This window comes from Patiria miniata, unplaced genomic scaffold, assembly GCF_015706575.1.
Source record: "Patiria miniata isolate m_02_andy unplaced genomic scaffold, ASM1570657v1 HiC_scaffold_29, whole genome shotgun sequence".
NCBI lineage: Eukaryota > Metazoa > Echinodermata > Asteroidea > Valvatida > Asterinidae > Patiria > Patiria miniata.
The window spans coordinates 8,174,660-8,194,639 of NW_024037068.1; the positions used below are offsets into that span (position 1 = coordinate 8,174,660).

The window sequence follows — 19,980 nt, forward strand, 5'->3', positions numbered from 1 at the left end:
AATTTACCATTAATTCAGTCCAAATTTTGTTTGCTATTGGTTACATGTTCATGAACGGGTGCAGGCCAGCTAGACTAGTACCCTTACCTTACAATTTTCCGGCATCTGTAAATTGATCCATTTTATATTTAGTGTAGTCAGGGAACCAGACTACTTGAACAGTTTTGTTTTTCTTGGTTTTTCCAGCATTTTCGAACACAAAACTTCAAACATGTGAGTGTAACAATATTTGATCTATTATACTAACCCCTCAAATATTTCATTTCTGAAAATTACAGCAAAAGCCAATGATGTAAGTTCCCTTTAAGCCACTTTAAAGTGTACACCAAAAACAACGTGCCACATTTCATGGCTCTGCTAACCACGACACTTTGCGCTATACAATTGTTTTTCTGTGCTTACAGCGCTAGCATGAAAAGTCTGTGCTAAACCTGTAAGCACAGAATCCTTAGTTACGGGATGTACGCATGCGCATAAGCCACAATTTCCTGCTAACCTGTGAAATATGCTAACTGTAGGCACGGAATGTTCTTTTATAGTAAAAGCAGGGATTTTTGGCTAACGGCAAGCAGAGCCATAAAATAAGGCCAAGTTTTGGAGCAGTTGCGGACTTTTCGACTAAACTTTCCCAGGGATGAAGGGTTTCTTCTGCTTCTGCTTGTTTTCTGGCTGGGCTCTTCTTTGAGCATAAAAGCCGGGTATTTGCGATTTTGGGCAGTTTGAATCAAAGTTGTCAATATTTAGCGATTTGACAACTGAATCTGGTAGAGTATTCCACTCCTTGATGGTACGAGGGAGTTATGAGTACTTGTACCAGTTGAGACAGTCGAATGGAACTTGGTAGTCGGTGCTGTTTGAGTGATGCAGGCCTTGTGGGGTCACTGGGGCCAGGTACCAGTCGCGGGTTAATGATCAGAAATACTTATTCCATCTTAGGCCCCCCAAAAAAGTCTCTGGTTTCTGGTATGGAGCTTGCCCAAAAAGTGGTGCGGCGACACAGCTTTTTTTTTTTTACCTGATTTTTTTGCTTCAAATGTCGGCTGATGACTGCAAATGGTGCCCGACTAAACTTAGTGCAAATATATGGGAGTCCAGAGAGGCCACATATAGCTTATTCTCGACCATAACCCAATCTAAAAACATGTTAAAATTGTGTAGCAGCAGGATTCCAGTCAAACCAGTGAGTTTGGTGGTTTTGAGACATCATCTTTCATTGAAAAAAAAACTTTTTCATTTTGCTGACGCGCATGGCTATGGCGATGCGCGCGCATACCATTTTTTGGCCTTATCACAACTGCTACTAATTGATTTTTTAACCCTTATAATTCAATAAATTTGTATATTTTTTGTTTTATATTTTATTCCACTAGCCTCTGAGAGCAGCATCACTTATATGGTAGCCACACACACACGCCAGCTCATGATCTACCAAGACACAACTCTTAAATGGGCGGCCAAGTTGGAATACGTGCCGGTGTCGATTCGGGTTGGGCAATTCCAGTAAGTTTCCCGAGGCAAAGTACAAAATTCAGCATATATCAACAAAATTAACTCTTAATTTTTTTGTATCTGTCAATGAACTTTGAAAACCCCATCCCCACATCCCTGATACTGCTAACCCAATGAAACAGCTAATTAGTTCACTGTTTGCCAATCTCAATTATTCTGAGAAGATGTTCGATGCAGTCATGGAAAAAGAGAAATAAAGATACTTTCTAAAAATATTTGCAGTTGAATTAGGTTCTTGCCTGCAGTGTTAGTCTTACTAGAGGATTGGTATAAACTTTAGTCAAATGAGCATTTCTGTCTATTTGCTAGTTGGAGTAACTACAGTTTGACTGACAAAATAAAAATCTTGTAGGCTTCAATTAAATTTTGCAGAAATTGCCACTGGCCATTGGAATATCCACCCCTTGTTTTCCGTTATTTCCATAAATTTTGAGCTCTGTTTTAAGCAAGACTGTGAGGCGTTCTGGCAAAATGAGATAAAAGTGGGCAGAGGTCGAAATGAGGGTTTGCGGGTACATGTATTAGGAAAAAAATAGAATTGTCCTTACAATACTGCTTGTTGCACTTCAATTGGGCATTCTTTTGACCAATTGTGGTTATTGGCATATCAAAAAGGTAAAATACTGAGGAAAATGGCCTTTACAGTTTGGAGATTTGTAGACGTGGAAATTAAAGATGCCAATTGTTTTTCCCCAAAAACACTCTTATTCCATGATTTTAATACTACATGTATTTCCTTAAAATATGTCAACACTCTTATTCCATGATTTTAATACTACATGTATTTCCTTAAAATATGTGTAGTAGACGTATCAAAGATTACATGTATCACTAAATCTGAAAAATTGAAGAAGAAAAAAATCACCCCCTCCCCCCAAATCACCCCCTAAATCAAATCTAAATTTTTCTTAACTACAGCGCGTCCTGTGCCCAATTCCGTCTCATTTTGCCAGAACGCCTCACAATTGTCACATCTGTTCCTTGAATACATCCAAATTTGAATAGTATGTTCTGCTGAAATACCAAGTGTTGTTTCCACCTTCAACTTTTGGTATGGATTTTTTTTATTCAGAGATCTCAAGGGAGTAATAACGAGCATTGATGATCAAGGCCATCTCGTCTGCTCCTACCTTGGCACCGACCCCTCACTGTTTGTTACGCCGTCCACAGACTCTAGGGAAATCAACTACGAGGAACAAGACTTGGAGATGAAGAAACTACAGAGGGCCATCAAAGAATCTGCCTCCAAACAAGGTAGACATTTCGTTATTAAATGCAAGAACAAGCCCTTTAGTGACTTGGAAACTTTTGTATTTATGTTCTGCTGTCAGAGAGCCTAGGACTATAATGAAACAAAGCAGCGGCATATTGACTTGACTGGAACCCATGAGTTTGTTTCTGCATTCAATAGGGGACGTTGAACAATAGAGGACAATAGGGTCCCCAATAAGCCATTTGCGAGTAACCTATACCCTTTGGGATTTACATTTGAAAAATGTCTGGTACAATGACTTGCTCAGAATGCTTGGCACATTTTAACTTTGAATTCTCCAGACCAAAGACACTGTTGCTAATCACAAGATTCGGGGCAAGCTCTTGCATAGTTACGTAAGAGACGCTCAGCACCAATACATCGTTCACAATGGGTGAGAATGGCACAAAGACACCAGACCATACCAGACCATGCCGGAGCTGGGGGTTGCTAGCATAAGGCTTGCCCCGAATCACGTGATATAGTAACAGTCTCTTTGGTCGGGAGAATGCTAGGTTAAAACGTGCAAAGCATTGTATTAAGTCAGCGTTCCAGATTTTATTCAAATTTAACTCGCAAATGGCTTATTCCCAAAGGTCCCCAATTTGACCATCATGTACAAAATATATGGGAGGTCTTCTTAAAAAGTACAAACAAAAGAGTACAAACAAAAGAGGGACAATAGGGGGTCCCCGATTGCAGGTAAATACACAGTTGTATGACCTTGTGGTTATTAGCGTAAGCATAACGCAGAAGTTGAGTTCGTCGGGGTTGACTCGCCAAAGCTGTTGCTGTTTACAAGAAATGCATGCAAATCTCTTTTTCTGCTCGTCTTTTTATATTTTTGGATATAGCATGAGTGCACATCTCGAATTGTGTTTGGTGATACTCGTAAATGGGATTAATTTGGTATCTTTTAGTTATCCTATATTAGTGAAGGGTCAGTCTGCTCATAATTTGTCAATAAATTTATATCTTAGGTCTCAGGTAAGAATCCTGTTCACCTAAGTTTCTTTGTTCAACCTAATATCGATTTGAAGTGAATTTTAATCAGTCTCCTGTTCTCGTTAATTTCATCATAATTTGTCACGTTAGACATGACACCATCCTCACTCAATTCTAGTATGTCAGATCTGAGTGCATCCTTTCCGTTGCATTTGAAAAAAAAATAGTAACCAAAAAGACTTTAAATCTCATTTTGTGGGATTTATCATGCGTACACAAAGTCTGATACAGTTGCAAGACGTACAAGACAGGCATGGAAAACTGATAACATGCTGTTCTATTTGTTTGTTTGTTGTCAAATGACAGATTTTGCACCCAAAAAGACGGTTGACGAAGACTTTCAGATTGAAGTCACCGTGCCGCCCAATCTAGACAGCACATCGGTAAGTCTCATCAGTGTGCCATTTATAGGCATTTTTATCCATTCTCTTTCACTGTACACCCAGCTGCATTAGCACTGCACACAATTATTTGCCATTTCAGTGCACCAAATGATGTTATTCATCATAAACTTGACAGTAGAAATTTTAAAAAGTTTCGTGTTAGGTTATGTAAACTACATTGAATGCAAATTGACCTGTCGCTGTAGAATCGCGTCAACGCAGCTTGTGGAATATTATCCAATTACATGATATGCAAATGGACGCGGAACACGCAAAATCTGAGACTAGCGGATGCGGAACCCACGAAATCTGAGACAAACAAAACTTAGTGGACACAAATTTCATAGGGTTGTCTGAGGGATTTGTCTAAGGGGCATGGCTAACTCGCAAACAGCGATAGGTCAATTGTGTTTTACTTTAGCCTGATTTTATTCCTTTTACTTCAATGGCTCTTCTCAATGTTTTTATTGTTGGTGTTGCATTTTGTTAGTAAATTCCTTTCTTTTTTCATGTGCCTGCAACAAAAGGTGTACAAGTATTTTACAGAGGGAGCGAGGGTAAGGCATGGCACAGCATGTTCACCAGTGGAAGATATGTCCACTTTGCACGGTTTGATGTGGTTGTACATTCATGATATCATACTGGAAATGAAATATAACTAGAATCAGTCGGTGCTTTATCTGCCACAACAAACACACTATTTGGGGGATTCACAGCACAGTGTTTTTAACCAGTTAGCGTCGGAGGACGTGATAACACACACTGGCTGTTTCTATGCATAGGCACAGCTTACGGGTTAAGACGTCAAGATTGCCTCGACTCGCCTTCGGGTGACGTCTTAACACGCTAATCCCTCATGTCTTTTGTACACACACACACAAAGTCTGTGAAGTCTGTGGAGGCGGACCGTGTGTTGGTCTTGAATTTGCTGTTGTGCACGGCCTATTGTTGTACAATATACGCTCCAGTGCACACCCCGGAGTATTGACACATATGAGGTGTTGGCAAGAAATATTGTTCAAATACTGTTGAAATTACTCTTGCAAATCAGTATTCGTGGCGTTTGGCTGTATATCAGAAGTTGGCTGCAAAATTTTGCCTTTTGCGAAAATCAAAATTTTCGGCAAAAATAGTCCGGGTGTGAAGTGGTTAAAAAGAGTTTGCCTCAAAAAGGCAACTTCTTGCAACCGTTGTCCTGCAGTTTATCAGCTGTCATTCATTGTTGTCATTGCGCTGACAACACATATATGTGTTTGAAAATCTCATAGAGAAATGGTTATTCACAGAAAAAAATTCAAGTTGCATGTAAATCATGGGCATCCAAAGATTACTGAATCCGTGTCACCTAGTGCAAGGTGAATGACATTGGGCTAAATGAAATATGTTGACAGTAATGCCAATGAAGACAGTGGATAGAAATGCATGGCAACTTCCCTGCATTGTGAATTGCTCAAACTCACCAATCATGGATTTCACATTATTCACAACATTATTCAGCAAACTGACGCATTTCACTGACAGTTCATCACATAAACAAGCCTTGCTGTTTGAATATTTTATAGTAAGAAGGAAAAAAAAAAAATCTGAAAATGTAATATCTTATAAGGAGAGCTCAATATTGTGTGTGCATTGTTAAGTGTTTTTGCCACTTCTGTTGGTGTGCAATGTACATTACACAGCAATTTGGGAATTAACGGAAAACAGTTCCCTATTTGAGCATCCAGGTTTCTGTCATGTAAACCAACTCTCAGTGATGAATCAAATTAGGTTTTGCCCCTCACCGACGTTTAAACACTATATACTCAGTGTGTTACCTCCCAAGTGAAAGTTGGAAAAAAAATCACTCGGGTGGGACTCGAACCCACGACCTCCTGCTTTCTAGTGCAGATGTCTTACCACTCGACCACCGAGCTAACGGGATCGGTTGGCTGGTTCGAATCTGATGTACATAGCAGCAGGTACCGCATAAACTATTTAAATGTCGGTGAAGGGCAAAACCTAATTTGATTTATATCACCCGATGCAAAAATTCCATCTTATAATCTCAGTGATGAGCAATTAACTGAAATAAACATGCTCACAAGAAGAGGAGGGGTACATGATGCACTTCATGTGTGTGCTTTCTTAACACCCACGCTGCTACTATTCCATAGTTAGATGTAATGACAGAAGCAGTGCCAGTTTCTGTTCAGTTTTTGAAATCTCCACCAACCATCAACTCCCCCTCAGCATCAACCACATCACCACGTTAACAAAACAATCACTGCACTGGTACCGAAAACGCTGGCCAGTCATGCATGCTGTCCTGCCACCATTTTAGAAGCCCTCTGCAACGATCATGCTTTATGTAACTCGAGTCTTCGCATTCGGGGAAGGAAGAAATTGAAAGTAAATTTTACCACCGCACTGGAATCTTTGAAGGAATCAATCAAGAGAAGATAAGTTTGCGGTAGCACCATGTGAATAAATCTCTTTTGTGAGTATGTGTGGTTCTGAAAAGAAACGGAGGGACCACACATACTCACAAAAGAGATTTATTCACATGGTGCTACCGCAAACTTATCTTGTCTTAGTATCTTTCCACCATGCAAACCTTCAAATCTCAATCAAGAGAAGACAAGGAGATATCAGTTTTTGTATGGGAGGCAAACCCAAGAAAGTTGGTTCTAGGAAATTTACCCAGATGCGGTCAATAGGACTGGCAAGGTCAATCCACTTGCTGAACAAGTTTTGGATTCGAACCGAGTTGCCGCAACTGAATGCCACAAGTACTTATGGAACCCCACAACAATGCTCAGCAGAAGTCTACTGTACATTTCTAAGGGCATGTACCTGTGTGTAGCAATATCTTCACTGTTCATTATAATATCAAAGTATGTGCACATGAACCATTGCAATTCTGGCGATTCACAATGCAGTGCGCCACCAAGAGCTTGCCGTGGAGAGTCCAGTTTTTAAGTTTACGGTCGACAAAACATGGCCAATTTGAATGAGTGTCAGTAAACATGAGCTAATTTGTTATAGATTTGGGCATAGTGTTCTGCCGCCTTGCAAAAAACACCATATTGATAACAAAAAAGAAATGGGCAAACAGGTACTGAAATCATATGCTTACGAAATTACTGACCGGAAAAATGAACAATTTCAAATGTCCTGCGCTGCGAATTTGTCGACCATCTCCCACAATGCACTGGGAAAAATGAACTCTCCGTGGGCAACTCTTGGTGGCGCCCTGCATTGTGAATCGCCCGAATTCATTGTTTGATTCTCCAATTTATTGTGTTTTACTGTTTTCATTGGTACATACATTTTTATTTCTACCCTAGCCTGTTCAAACTGTAAGTTTTGTTAATATATAATGTGATATCTTGCCTAAGATAATATTCTATCACATCAATTCTTCAACGCATTTTGCCATTCACTTCCTTTGTTTGAATCTTAGAGTGCCACGGAAACTGAAGTTGAGGATGATGACCCGATCCCGTCAATCACTGTCAAGGTGGGTGTGGCTTGCCTAAAGATTTGCATAATATTGGGAAATACGGGACAACCAAACAGTGGGCCACTTGATCCACGTACCTAGTCAGAATGGTGAATTTGCATTACTATAGAGAAAACAGCATTGGTCACCTCTCCGGTTTTCTATGTCTTTATACACTGAAAATAGAGAGAGATGGGAAATTTCTTGTGAAGAAAAGGGTTGCTGACATCAGAACATAGGGCTTGATTCCATGCATGGAGTTTTACAACTTCTAACTTGTTCCTGACCACCCCCCCCCCTTTTTACCAAGGAATTGATGAAGTGTTGGCTACCAACAGTGGATTGTATAACTGAGGTGTTTCAGCACTGGTTTGGTTCTCAGGTTACAGGCTCGAATCCTGCTTTGGTCAAACCAGAAATTGATTAGAAATGAATCTTGTCAGGGTTTCCCTTGTGGTGTATTTGTTACAGAAAAGCTGCCGTGTTTTTATCATGGTGATTGCTTGCATTCATAAATTGAGATTTGCTGTCTCACCAGTGGTTATTTTTCCTCCCGTAGTTGGTTCTGAAGACCAGCGTCAGCTTACCCAACGTGCGTCTGTTGATCCACTGTCCATACCCGATATCTGTCAACCAGAGTACATTCACATTCCCATTCATCGGTGAGTGAAAGATATTAACTCCTTTAGTAACTGTAGCGCCCAACCTGCCAATTACTCCCTTTAGCACCTGAAACAGGGCACTCTATGGTTTTATTGATACTTCAGTGGATAAACACAATGTAGTACAATGAAGTACAGGTGCTAATATGTTAACCCATGTTGTTACTTTTATGATGGGGATTGCACTTAAAAAAATGGGTATTTCTGTTTGTGTATACTTAAACAGAGAATCAAATATTAGACTGTTATAATTACCCCGGATAGACAGGCTTGCATCCTTCTGAAGTCATGTCAACTTTCTTGAGTTCGGAGCAGTATTGAGTAGAACAAATTGCTCTTTAATTTTGAATTCAGGCAAACACTTGTAAATACCAGGGAAAGATACATTACGTGTCTGCGTTGTTTTGTTGCATGCAGTAGAATACACACAACCCGTTGTCAGTTGTGATGTGCACAAATCTGTCGTGTTAATTTGATTTGAATATTAGTTACATGAAAAGAAAGACAAGGTCTGACTTGTTGATAACATATTTTGTGTGTCAGTCTTTATTTGCTAATCCTTTCCTCAACTTTCTTCACAATCATTTGTAGCTGCTGTGTTGGTTAAAGTGAATGTGGAGGATTTTTTTCATTAAAATAACAGCTTCTGTTATTGCTTTGTTGACTCCTCCTCCTCTTCCTCGATATACGATCAAATAAAAATGCAATGTTATGAAATATCTCAATTGAATGACTATTCCCTTATTAAAATCTTGTTGGCACAATAAGTAACATCACCCTCCTCATTGCTCTCGTGACTTTTTGTCTTTTCTAGGAGATTCCTCTGCTCCGACAAGCGTGCTCGTGTCTTTCTTCCTCCGAGGAAACTCCCTCCCAGCCAGTTTGACAGCATCTGCAATGGCGACATACACTACATCAAAAGGTGAGCAAAAAAATATATATAGACCCTGCTCTCTATTTACAGCATACCTGTTGGTTTGTAATGTCACAGACTAGTATGGTAAGTCCAATAAGGCCCAAAAAAAAAAAATACTCGGTCTCTGGTGAGCGCGCGAGTCGATTTTAATCATGCGTGTCAACCTTCTTTTTTTCTTCAAATTAACACGGAAGCTACAACAGCGGCCCCTATTGCCGCACCTCCTCAAATTTTTGTACCAAGGAGCACCAAGGAATGGGGAAATTGCACCAAGGCAAATGATAAAGGGCACCAAGGCATATTATGGAGGACACCAATGTATAATGAGGACACAAAAAAGCAAAATAATACCCACCCCCCCCCCAAAAAAAAACCCACCGCGTCGCCGTATCAATTCCGGAACTTCGGTCTGACCAGAGACCGACTTTTTTTTTTTTTGCCTAACCTAAAAGTGGATGTTTTGTTCCCTTATAGGGAACAGGGCCCTTAACCACACAATCGCATGTTAGTGTGGGTGGGATTTGAAACCTGGTCGCTTGTGTGGAGAGGGAGGAAAGTACCACTGTGCCAACCCCCTTCCCCCTTCCCCCCTTCCCCCTCCCCCCTTCCCCCTTCCCCCTGCCCCTTCCCCCTGCCCCTTCCTTCTTCCCCCTCCCCCTTTATCCTCTTCCACCCCCACCCCCCATCCCTCACCCCCATAATTTGATAAAAAACAATTTGCTAACGTAGGTTTGACACGGATATTTCTCATGACACCATTAGGAGCACCCCGGGTCGTCAGGAGTAAGATTGAACTCCCCTTGAAGCTAGTCGTGAAGCCCTGCCCTCCAGTCAAAACTGCAACGTACAAAATCACCATCGATAGCAACAAGAACGCTGCCAATTTGAATGACGTCTTTCCAGGTAAGCCCTCCTTGCAGAGAAAATGTCTTTATGAAACCGTAACCAAAACGAGGACGCCATTTATTTAGCAAAAGCAGTCTTTTATTCAAAAACCAGCACTAGTGCTCATCAGCTTTCCCTTTAACATTGCCATTTCCGACTAGAGTATATGTTTCTTTGAATGAAGATTTGGTGTTTGTAAAAGGCAAATCCTAAATAATAATAATAGTAATAACAGGCATTTATATAGCACTTTACAATTATTTTTTGCCCTGTTTCAACGAGCAACACTCCTGAAACCTTCTCAACTCCCCAGGGAGCATACACAGCTGGTTTGCAGCCATTTCGCCGCTCTTGGCCGCAATCAACCTCTCACAGTAACCAACTCTGCCCTCACAGGTACCCATCTACTCCTGGGTGGAGAGGAGCAATGAGTGACAAAGCGCCTTGCTCAAGGGCACATGCACCATAACCTCGGGCTGGACTCAAACCCACAATCTGCAGAACCACAAATTCAATGCTGAAGACAACTAGGCCAAAAAAAAAAAAAAATAGTTATGCTTCCGATTACATGGCATGCCAATTTTTTTTGTGTACGATCATATGGAGGTGTCTGCGTGTAGTCAAGGGTAAAAGGTAGAAATTGATGGTTTTGGGTTGTTTTTTTTTCTCATTTTTCCAATAAAAAAATTAGGGTAGGGGCTGTCAGAATAGGGTAGGTAGAGAAACCGGAAGCAGGACTATTATTTTTTTTGGCCCTAGGCCACGGCGCTCCACAAGCCTGAAACTGTAGCAGAAAGTCTGAGATTTATTGAATTTACCTCTTTTTTTGGCTGCAGATCTGCTTGGTCCCAGTGCAGGAGGGCCAGGCCAAGCCCTTGGATTTCAGATCATCGGCGGACCTAAGGTCACCATTCTAGCTTCAAAGTCATCCCGTGAGTCAAATAATTTTCCTTGCATTTTTCTGTTTTTTCCCCTCTTGTAATCGTAAGTTTTTTATAAGACGCTTGTCTTGTACTCACACGATGTTTAATAGTGCAACCTTTCTGTGCCCATAGGGTGAGAAGTGGCTTGAACCGAAAAATAAAGAAGTAGCTTCAGAGGCTAGCATTTTCAACTTTGTGTTGTTAAGTAACACAAGAAAAGGTTTTACAACCTTGGCCCAATTTCTTGGCTCTGCTTACTGTCAGCGAAAAAAACCTGCTTACTGCAGCAGGAAATTCTGTTCTTACAGTAAGTGTATTTCAGGGGTTAGCAAGGAATGTTGGCTTCTGTGCATGTGTACATCCCGTAACTAAGGATTCTGTGCTTTAAATATAGGGTAAGCACAGAATTTTTCTGCTAGCGCGGTAAGCACAAAATGGAGATCGTAAGCGCGGAACTCTGTGGTTAGCATAGCCCGACTGCGTCTGGCCGTACAGTACTATCGCAAGCTCTGTAGTACGGCCAGACGCCCGATGCTTCCACAGAGACTGAATTTTGTTGGCCGCCGATGTAGCGATTTTGCTACATCTTTCGATCGCGATTATCTTTTCATCCAGGACACAAATTTCCCCCCGCACGCACGTCCAAAAACACGAGGTCATACGTCACAGACTGTTTATGCATATTCATGAGTTTGCGCGGGCGCGCCTGCATATTGCATACATTACAGCGCGGCCGCCATTTTGAAATCGCATGGGGGATCGCATGGGGGACGATATTTGTGGAATCTGATGACTGAAATTCGTCTTGTGGCCAGATGGATGAAAATATTGAGACCAAACAACGTTTTTTCAAAAAGGTATGAGTTGCTCTACGACTACGAACCTTAACTTTGGAAATTTGTGTCCTGGATGAAAAGATAATCGCGATCGAAAGATGTAGCAAAATCGCTACATCGGCGGCCACAAAATTCAGTCTCTGTGGAAGCATCGGGCGTCTGGCCGTACTACAGAGCTTGCGATAGTACTGTACGGCCAGACGCAGTCGGGCTATGGTTAGCAGAGCCATGAAATTGGGCCCTGATCTTACAGCTTACAGATACAGAACTTTCAAGAACAGCACCGCTATATGCATGCCATTTTGTACAACGTCTGAGTAATTTTTAGAAAGTCCCAACTTGTCATATATGACAAATGCTCTGAGCAAAAGTGGTGTAGTCTGATAAAGCATGGTCCGAGAAAGTGTGCTCACTGAAGACTTAAATACAACTGTATCAAAATTGTAAAGAAAAAAAAATTGAATTGGACCTACCCTGAACATTCCCATGATAAAAGAGTATTATATCTTGTTTCAAGTTTCCTTGTTCAATTTTTTCGTTGACCTACTTTAGAGCGCTATCGTCTCCAGTCTGACGTCTTTGAATCCATGTGGTTGGTGATTAGGTCATTCCTAGACAGGATCCAGTCCTTCCAGCGTCGCGGCGGGGCCAAGGACTTTCAGCTGTCGTACGGCGGGATAGTTCCTCTGACGGAGTACTTTGAACTCATCGATACCCACTTAGAGGTCAGACATCTCATTTTGTTCACAAGATTTAATGCCTCTACTTGGGAAATTTGACGAAATTGGAAACTTCTTCCCAAAACCTTTCTGTTAAATGTTTACTGTTCACCTGTGCCAGGCACTGTGCAATGATAAAAGCTTTGCCTTTATTTGATGTGAAGAACATTGAAGGGCCCATGCAATGTAATTTTTTTAATGAAATCCCGTGTGCCGTGGTACACGGGTTCGAATCCTGACGGGGAACATGGTCCTTGTGCTCTTGAGCAAGGCACTTTACCATTATTGCTTCGTCCTTCGGATGGGACGTAAAGCCGCAGGTCCCGTGTGTTGTGTAATGCATGTTAAAGAACCCAGTAACACTTATCGCTAAGAAAAGGGGTTCACCTCGGTGTTTCTGCCTTTTGGCAGTGGCTGCAATATGCGCCGCAGCACCTTGTATACCCTTTATAAAAGGTGCTACATAATTGGTCTCATATTTCTCATAAACTTCATTTACCTGTCTTTACAAAAATAGACATAAGTACCAGTGCCTTGAGTACCCAATTGTTGGTAGATACGTGCGCTATATAAGACTCTGGTATTATTTTTATTATTATCCTTGAAAATCCACCTTTAATGCAATCCTTGTAAAAATCCTGTTTATCCCTATTTTCAATTTTCATTTTGCCATTTTCAAGACTATTTTGGTGCCTTTTTGGTTTTTATGTTAATGCAATTTTCCATATTCATGTGCCAAAGTATGACGTCATTTCAGGCAGAAACCTCAAAAGCTACAGCTATTTCAGCACCAAAAAGTTGCCAGAATTTGGGATATTTCGCTGTTGTAAATTGAACTAATACCATTGTCTTGTCTTGATTCAGCTGAGGATAAACGCCGAGCGATACAAAGAGCTGCTGGACCAGCGAGCTCGTCAGTTCCGGGCCATCCAGCGTCGCTTACTGACCAGGTTTAAGGACAAGACCCCGTCACCTCTGGCAAACCTAGACACTCTGCTGGACGGCACCTACAGACAGGCAAGAACCCTTAAAGAAAATATTGGAATTGTGAAGGATTGGCTGTATTGACTTCCAACCAAGGAGTCGCCCTACAATGCTCTAAATTGAGACTGAGACTGTTGCGGATTTATTCGGGAAAAAGTGCATGTTTGTCTTGTGCGATACTTCACTGTCTTGAATTTTTCTCATGTGATAATTTACTTATTTTGACATTCAACTAAAAGGGATCTTTGATTTGTGTGCCTTTTACCTGGGCATTGTTTATTATTTTCTCCGGTAACTTTGAGTATGATTCTAATTTTGTGTGTATGTCTTGTACAACACTTTGAATGTACATTAACCCTTGAGCACCTGTACTACATTGTATTACATTGTGTTTATTCACTGAAGAATGAATAAAACCATAGAGTGCTTCAGCAGTTTTGGGCGCTACAGTGAGTAATAGGCAGGGCAGTTTCGGGTCCTACAGTGTCTAAAAATGTTTCAACTTGCAGTTTGGATTCAGTCTTCCGGTCTTCAGCTTAGTCACATGTTAAAGTGTTGTGTTTGTTATTGGCAGGTTTGTGCATGTTGAGTTGTGCCAATATGAACTTGAAACACTTCACTGACCGAACAAAGTGTTTGGACAATAAGTGTTTTATGAGTTTTAAAGGCCTTAACTTTGTGCGAATGAAAGTTTCCATTGTCGTTACGATCACATAAAAGAAAATTGCAGGATGCAGATTCGGTTACCACGTCATCATAGACGTGTGTGCATTTATCCAATAGAAAAAACACTTGTCAAATCTTGTTATGCAAAAGCACAGTTGGAATACCGATTGGGCTTATTGGTAAAATGTGTGCCTGGCATTTTTCTTGTATCAGATCCTGAAGTTAGCGGACGGCGTGGAGGAGAACCACAAGGCCTTGGTGCGTTGCTCACTGGGCCTGAGCTGTGCCACCCACATGATAGTCACCATCATCAAATTAGCCAATAACATGACCGATAAAGAGTCGGAGATTCTCCATTCAAGTCTTATGCCACACGTGCCTTGTGATGGCGAACAGGTAACTCAATCAAAGTTAAATTTGTTTAATAAGATGGTGGTGACTTGGCTCAGATTAGTGTTGGGAAAAAAATCCAGGTTTTGTAAAAATTCGGTTTGAATTCCACTATTCGAATTGGATTTTACTGAGAAACCGGATATTCGAAACCAACCTTTAAAAATTTAAGCCTTCCAGTCTTTGTGACACAAGCTAAAGAAAACAACTAGAACATCCCCCAATGGACCTTATTCACGAGTCGGCCATATTGGATTGAGATTGAGATAAAATCTTCATTTTTGGAACTTGTGTAGAAAAATGAAAGCAATGACGTTACAAATTAATACCAGTCTGCTCTGATGAATAATTTAGAATTTGTGATTAAACAAACTCCAATGTTTTAAGCCACATTTAAAAAGAAAATGAAAGTGAGGCAATAGTGAATAAATAGTCTGGCACTATTTCATTCAGCAGTTCACAATTTGTGAAATACATTCAGGGAACACGACAAAAATGGCCACTTTGTGCAAAAGGCCCATTTGCTCCATATAGTCTCTGATTGTAACTGCATTCACTGGCTAGCTCTTCTCGGTTCATGAATAGCCTGCCCATTCAACTGATTAGAGAGTTCCCACCCATTTTTTCAACATGGAGGGCATTGCATGCGGCACCTCACTTGTCACTTTTTGTTAGCGTGACTATGAACTGAATGGGAGCTTCTAGTAAAATCAGATAACCGTTATTGTGTATGAAAAAATTAGAATAACCGGATTTTGAAAAATCTTATTTCTCCCACCAGTAGCTGAGAGCTTAGTGTACTTTAGATTAGAAAACAACTGTGGCCATCGTCCTCACACAGTAGTTTTGGAGAAAAAATTTCTCACCTACTCATTTAAGGCCAAAAAAAAAAGTCTCCGGTTTCTGGTATGCGCGCGCGTCGCCGTAGCCATGCGCGTCGGCAAAATGAAAAAGTTTTTTTTTCAATACAAGATGATGTCTCAAAACCGCCAAACTCACTAGTTCGACTGGAATTCTGCTGCTGCACAATTTTAACGTGTTTTTAGATGGGGTTATGATCGAGAATAAGCTTTATGTGGCCTCTTTGGACTCCCATATATTTGCACTAAGTTTAGTCGGGCACCATTTGCAGTCATCAGCCGACATTTGAAGCCAAAAAAAAAAAAAAAAACAGGTAAAAAAAAAAAAAAAAGCCGCGTCGCCGCACCACTTTTGGGGCAAGCTCCATACCAGAAACCGGAGACTTTTTTTTTTGGCCTAAGGGAAATCTTTTTTTTTTGTGGCGTTTTTTTGAAAACCTGTATAACTGCGTCACACTAACTGAAGCTAAGATTAATTAATTTTAGAGAGAAAGATTTCATGTCAGTGTTTTGTAAATCTCAATGTAAAAACCAAGAATTGTGAAAATTTGATTTATGTGCTCAAAAAAGCAAAACCAGTTCGGAAGCAGGTACAGGCAATGGATGTATTACATTTTTGCTGATGAAAAAGGTTCCCATTCTCAGCAAACATTATTGTGTCATTACTACTTGAGATTGTCCCCATGTAACAGAAAATCAAGGAGAAACACTTGCTGTCTTCCCATTCAGCACCCCTTTAGGATTTTCATCTGAACTTGTACCTGCATATTTCAGATATGTGAAAGAGGACTAAACTGCCATTATACAAATAATGAATGTTTATGAGTGAAATGGTAGGAACAAATACACGAGAATGTGAAACATTCATTGTTTGCTTTATACAACACCTGAAGAAATCCTTGTCATCTGATTGGTCAGAGCCACCAATTTTGTGACCGTGCAATGGAACTTCTATTTACCGTGGAATAGAACTATTATTTTTGCGGTGAAGCCGGGCCATGGGTTGGGACAAATAATTCAATGACATGTGATCAACGACCCACCAAGTTAGGCGTTGTATAATATATCCTTACTCTCTAAGCTTTTTTGTGATGAACCTCCCTGTATATTCCCAAAAATGCTCCACTGGGCAAGAATCAGCGAAATGTAATGACTACTTTGTGTCATTTATAGTAAGCTTTACTTGGGCTTGCAACTCGTCGCACCGTCACTCTTATCATCCCTGACAACAGAAATTAATTGAAAATGCTGAAACTGAACCCAGTCTCGGTTTGTAATACTAAATAGGATGGCACTAAAATGGCACAAATTGACTGGAGCAAATATGTTATGTATTTCTACTTTGTTAACCTACTGACTCGACTTGACTTGAGTCACTGCTTTTAGAATGACTCGACTTGAGTAACAATACTCAGTAACTCTTGACAACACTGGTTTTTCCTCCTCACAGGGTTGGGAGGAGGCAGTGGATGCCAGCATCAGCAACCTCCTGCGGACCTGCCTGGCTAAGAAGGCCCTGGACCAAGCCGTTAACCCGACCCCCTTGATTATGCCGTCTGATTCAACCAGACTCAAGAAGCACATCTCACAGCTGTGTGAGCGGCTCAGTAAGGGAGCCAGACTCTACATGGACGGACAGGCACCAGGTCAGGCAAACAAAATCAAAATTTCAGCGAGAAATTTCTAAGCTTCGTTTTCATCTCCAGATTGGGCTTTGGTTTCTGGAGAGTTCAGTCCCATTACTTGGGGGACTCGGCCAAAATTTAGGTCCTTTTTAAGCTCGCTGATCAATTTAAGTGCTCTAAAGATAGCCCATTTTAAAATAACAACACCAGATTGACAAACATTTCCTGAAATGTCTTTATAAAAAATATAAGCATTTAAAAACTTTAAATTTATGGAAGAGAAGTTGTCAGTATTTTTTTCTAAAAAATCTTCGTCCTGTCCCTATTATGTACTCCATATACCAAAGTAAACCAAAAGGTTTTTTTTTCTTCCACTTCTTCTGAAGCAGAAAAAAGGAGTGGGAAGAGTGAAGGAGTTGTTCGTCCATCATCATCAACCTCAAGAGATTTCAGTGTTGAATCAACTACACCAGACAAGTCCAAAAGGTGAACATTCTCAAACATTGTTTACCTCTCTGTTAACCAGTTCGCGCCGGATGATGTGTATACACGCAAAAAGGTGTTGCGGTATTCGGAACGGATGACGGATAAACATGCAGGGAGCGAGGCCAGAAATATCTGTCACAGACCCGCTCGCAGCGAGCTAGGCCGGAACTATGTCTGTGCTGCCCGAGGGTGATGGCTTCAGCCTGCCTGGCATTGAGGTCGAGTGAAAAGTAATCCCGCGCCTCGTTCCATTCTTGTCAAACTTTTCCCAGCGTGAACTGGTTATGCAGCTGATTAAGAAGATGGCCTGTAAATAGAGGAAGGAATGTTGCCGTTTTCAACTTTTCTTAGTATGGAGGAATTGAAACATGTAATATTAGTGCACAGACGACACAAGCTACATCACAAATCAACCACCAGCTGCTCTAGTTGATGTGTTATTGTACTTTCTTATGCTCTCTTCACAATAACCCACAAGCCTTATTCCTTCCCATTCAGACTGGATTTCCGCAAGAGCAGCCAGCTCTCAGGCCTGGGTGACGCGGAACCCAACCCCAGCCCCGCCCCTCTCAGTAACTCCCAGCCACCCGTCAGCTTTCCTCCCGGGATAGAAGACCTCCCCAGCCCGGGGGCCGAGACAAATGGCACCCTGAGCAAGGAGGAGGTGCCATCATCGCCAGCCGGTGGGACGATGCTGGGTGATCTGCCCTCTCTGGGTGGTCCAGGGGTGAGGGGGACATCGTTACCTCCACTGGGTGCACCTGGTAAGCTGTGTTTTAAATTTGTCACTATAACCTACATGAAATGACTTTGTTTCATTATTTTCTTTAAAATGACAGTGTGCAAGAAGGGAAAAGTAAGCTTTTTGAGTGGTCAGGCACAACCCGACCACTCTTTAGAGTTGTTAGGATTAATTTTTCTTTCTTTCTTCTTCTTTTTTTCCGGACAATACTTCTCCGCGGGTTTTCTCCTAGATGGTTTATGATATGAACTTGTAACATTCAATATTTATTGACCCTCATCCCAAGTGGTGAATATTACTCTGACATCATGATGACGTCATCGGGTGTCAAATTACAAGCGATTTTAGAGGAAAAAGTAGCCAAATATTTTCACCTATAACTCTTAGACAAAGTGATCAATTATATTCCAACTTTGTAATCAGATAGACCATTAGTTGATAAACATTTTTGTCATGTATGTGAACTCGCTTGACCTTTACTTCCGGGTCTACCGGAAGGTCAAAGTTATGTAAATTCAAAATGAAGACTTTAGCCTGAAATCAAAACAAAGCAACATTTCTTCCAAACGGTTTACGCTGTGATCATAAAACCTAGTGTGAACTTGTACCATGTTACAAAGATGCTATAATCTTTGTAACGTCATCATGACGTTATCAGGTATCAAATTACAAGCGATTTAAGGGCAAATTTTGACAAAATAGTTTGCGCAGTATGTTTTCAACTAAACCTCTTTCAACTTCCAACTTTCACTCGGGAGGTAACACACTGAGTATACAGTGTTTATACGTCGGTGAAGGGCAAAACCTAATTTGATTTACATCACCCCGACGCAAAGTTCCATCTTATGAATAGTAAAATATAAACACTTTTTTCTGTTAAATAATTTCCTCAGACGGACTAGAATCCCCAGCAGCGTTGCCGCAGCTGAAACCAATCAAGAAAAAGAAGAAAAAGAAGACCAAGAGCCCAAGGAACCCGGAACCGGAACTGGAACCAGACGATAACTTCTTTGGAGGAACCGGTTCCCCGGAGCCCTTGTCAGTGATGTGAGCATATCAGTAGTACAACTGGTTCCTTTGACGTATCACAGAAACTTCAGGTTCAGAATAAAATTTGTACACATCTTTGCACAGTTCATGTACTTTGATCTTAAATCTTGATGTATTTTGATCTAAAATGCACAGTTAAGTGAGTAGCATAGTTTTTTGTAGCATATTTTGAAATGATTCAATTTGAAGCTGCAAACCTACAGTTGTTACTTTGGGTGCTGCGTTTAATCTTTGAGAGTTTCCAGTGAAGAACATTGAGCAATTTTCGTTCAAATATCTGAGTGGTAGAACTGTTGGCACGATACATTTTTCACGTAGCTACTAGCCTTGGTCAAGGCATTTGTCATTATTCGTACGAGGTAAACGATCGGCGGGATATCTTCGCTATGCATGCAGTACATTAAAAATACAGTGCGAACAGTGACCTCATGTCATCATGCAGCCACTATTTTATGCAACTCATTTGGATCCAGACGAACGCCTTGCTCCAATCATCCATGTGAGGGTTTGGGGGTGGTGCTCATTATGCTAATAGCCTAAGCTGACCTTAAAAAATGTTTTCTTATTGGTCGATCGTTGCATGGAAACTTGCATATAGTTAGCGAG

At 41.0% G+C, this 19,980-nt stretch overlaps 1 protein-coding gene across 5 annotated transcripts in view; it reads left to right on the forward strand.

Moving 5' to 3' along the window:
* Positions 1 to 19,533, forward strand: part of LOC119735712 (protein PTHB1-like) — a 31,419-nt gene extending 11,886 nt beyond the window's left edge. For 3 of the 5 annotated variants that reach the window (XM_038209598.1, XM_038209595.1, XM_038209597.1), the window contains exons 9-23: positions 1,371 to 1,500; positions 2,582 to 2,763; positions 4,073 to 4,149; positions 4,677 to 4,706; positions 7,592 to 7,648; positions 8,190 to 8,292; positions 9,107 to 9,214; positions 9,971 to 10,111; positions 10,930 to 11,025; positions 12,405 to 12,577; positions 13,436 to 13,588; positions 14,435 to 14,617; positions 16,922 to 17,117; positions 17,483 to 17,582; positions 18,081 to 18,413. In XM_038209598.1, coding sequence (XP_038065526.1) covers positions 1,371 to 1,500; positions 2,582 to 2,763; positions 4,073 to 4,149; positions 4,677 to 4,706; positions 7,592 to 7,648; positions 8,190 to 8,292; positions 9,107 to 9,214; positions 9,971 to 10,111; positions 10,930 to 11,025; positions 12,405 to 12,577; positions 13,436 to 13,588; positions 14,435 to 14,617; positions 16,922 to 17,117; positions 17,483 to 17,582; positions 18,081 to 18,390 — 2,039 coding nt within the window. In that variant the 3' untranslated portion in view covers positions 18,391 to 18,413. Of the gene's footprint in view, positions 1 to 1,370; positions 1,501 to 2,581; positions 2,764 to 4,072; positions 4,150 to 4,676; positions 4,707 to 7,591; positions 7,649 to 8,189; positions 8,293 to 9,106; positions 9,215 to 9,970; positions 10,112 to 10,929; positions 11,026 to 12,404; positions 12,578 to 13,435; positions 13,589 to 14,434; positions 14,618 to 16,921; positions 17,118 to 17,482; positions 17,583 to 18,080; positions 18,414 to 19,217 lie in introns of those variants that run through there. The other 2 variants (XM_038209600.1, XM_038209599.1) reach the window with 2 other exon arrangements.
* The last annotated feature ends 447 nt before the right edge of the window (positions 19,534 to 19,980 follow it).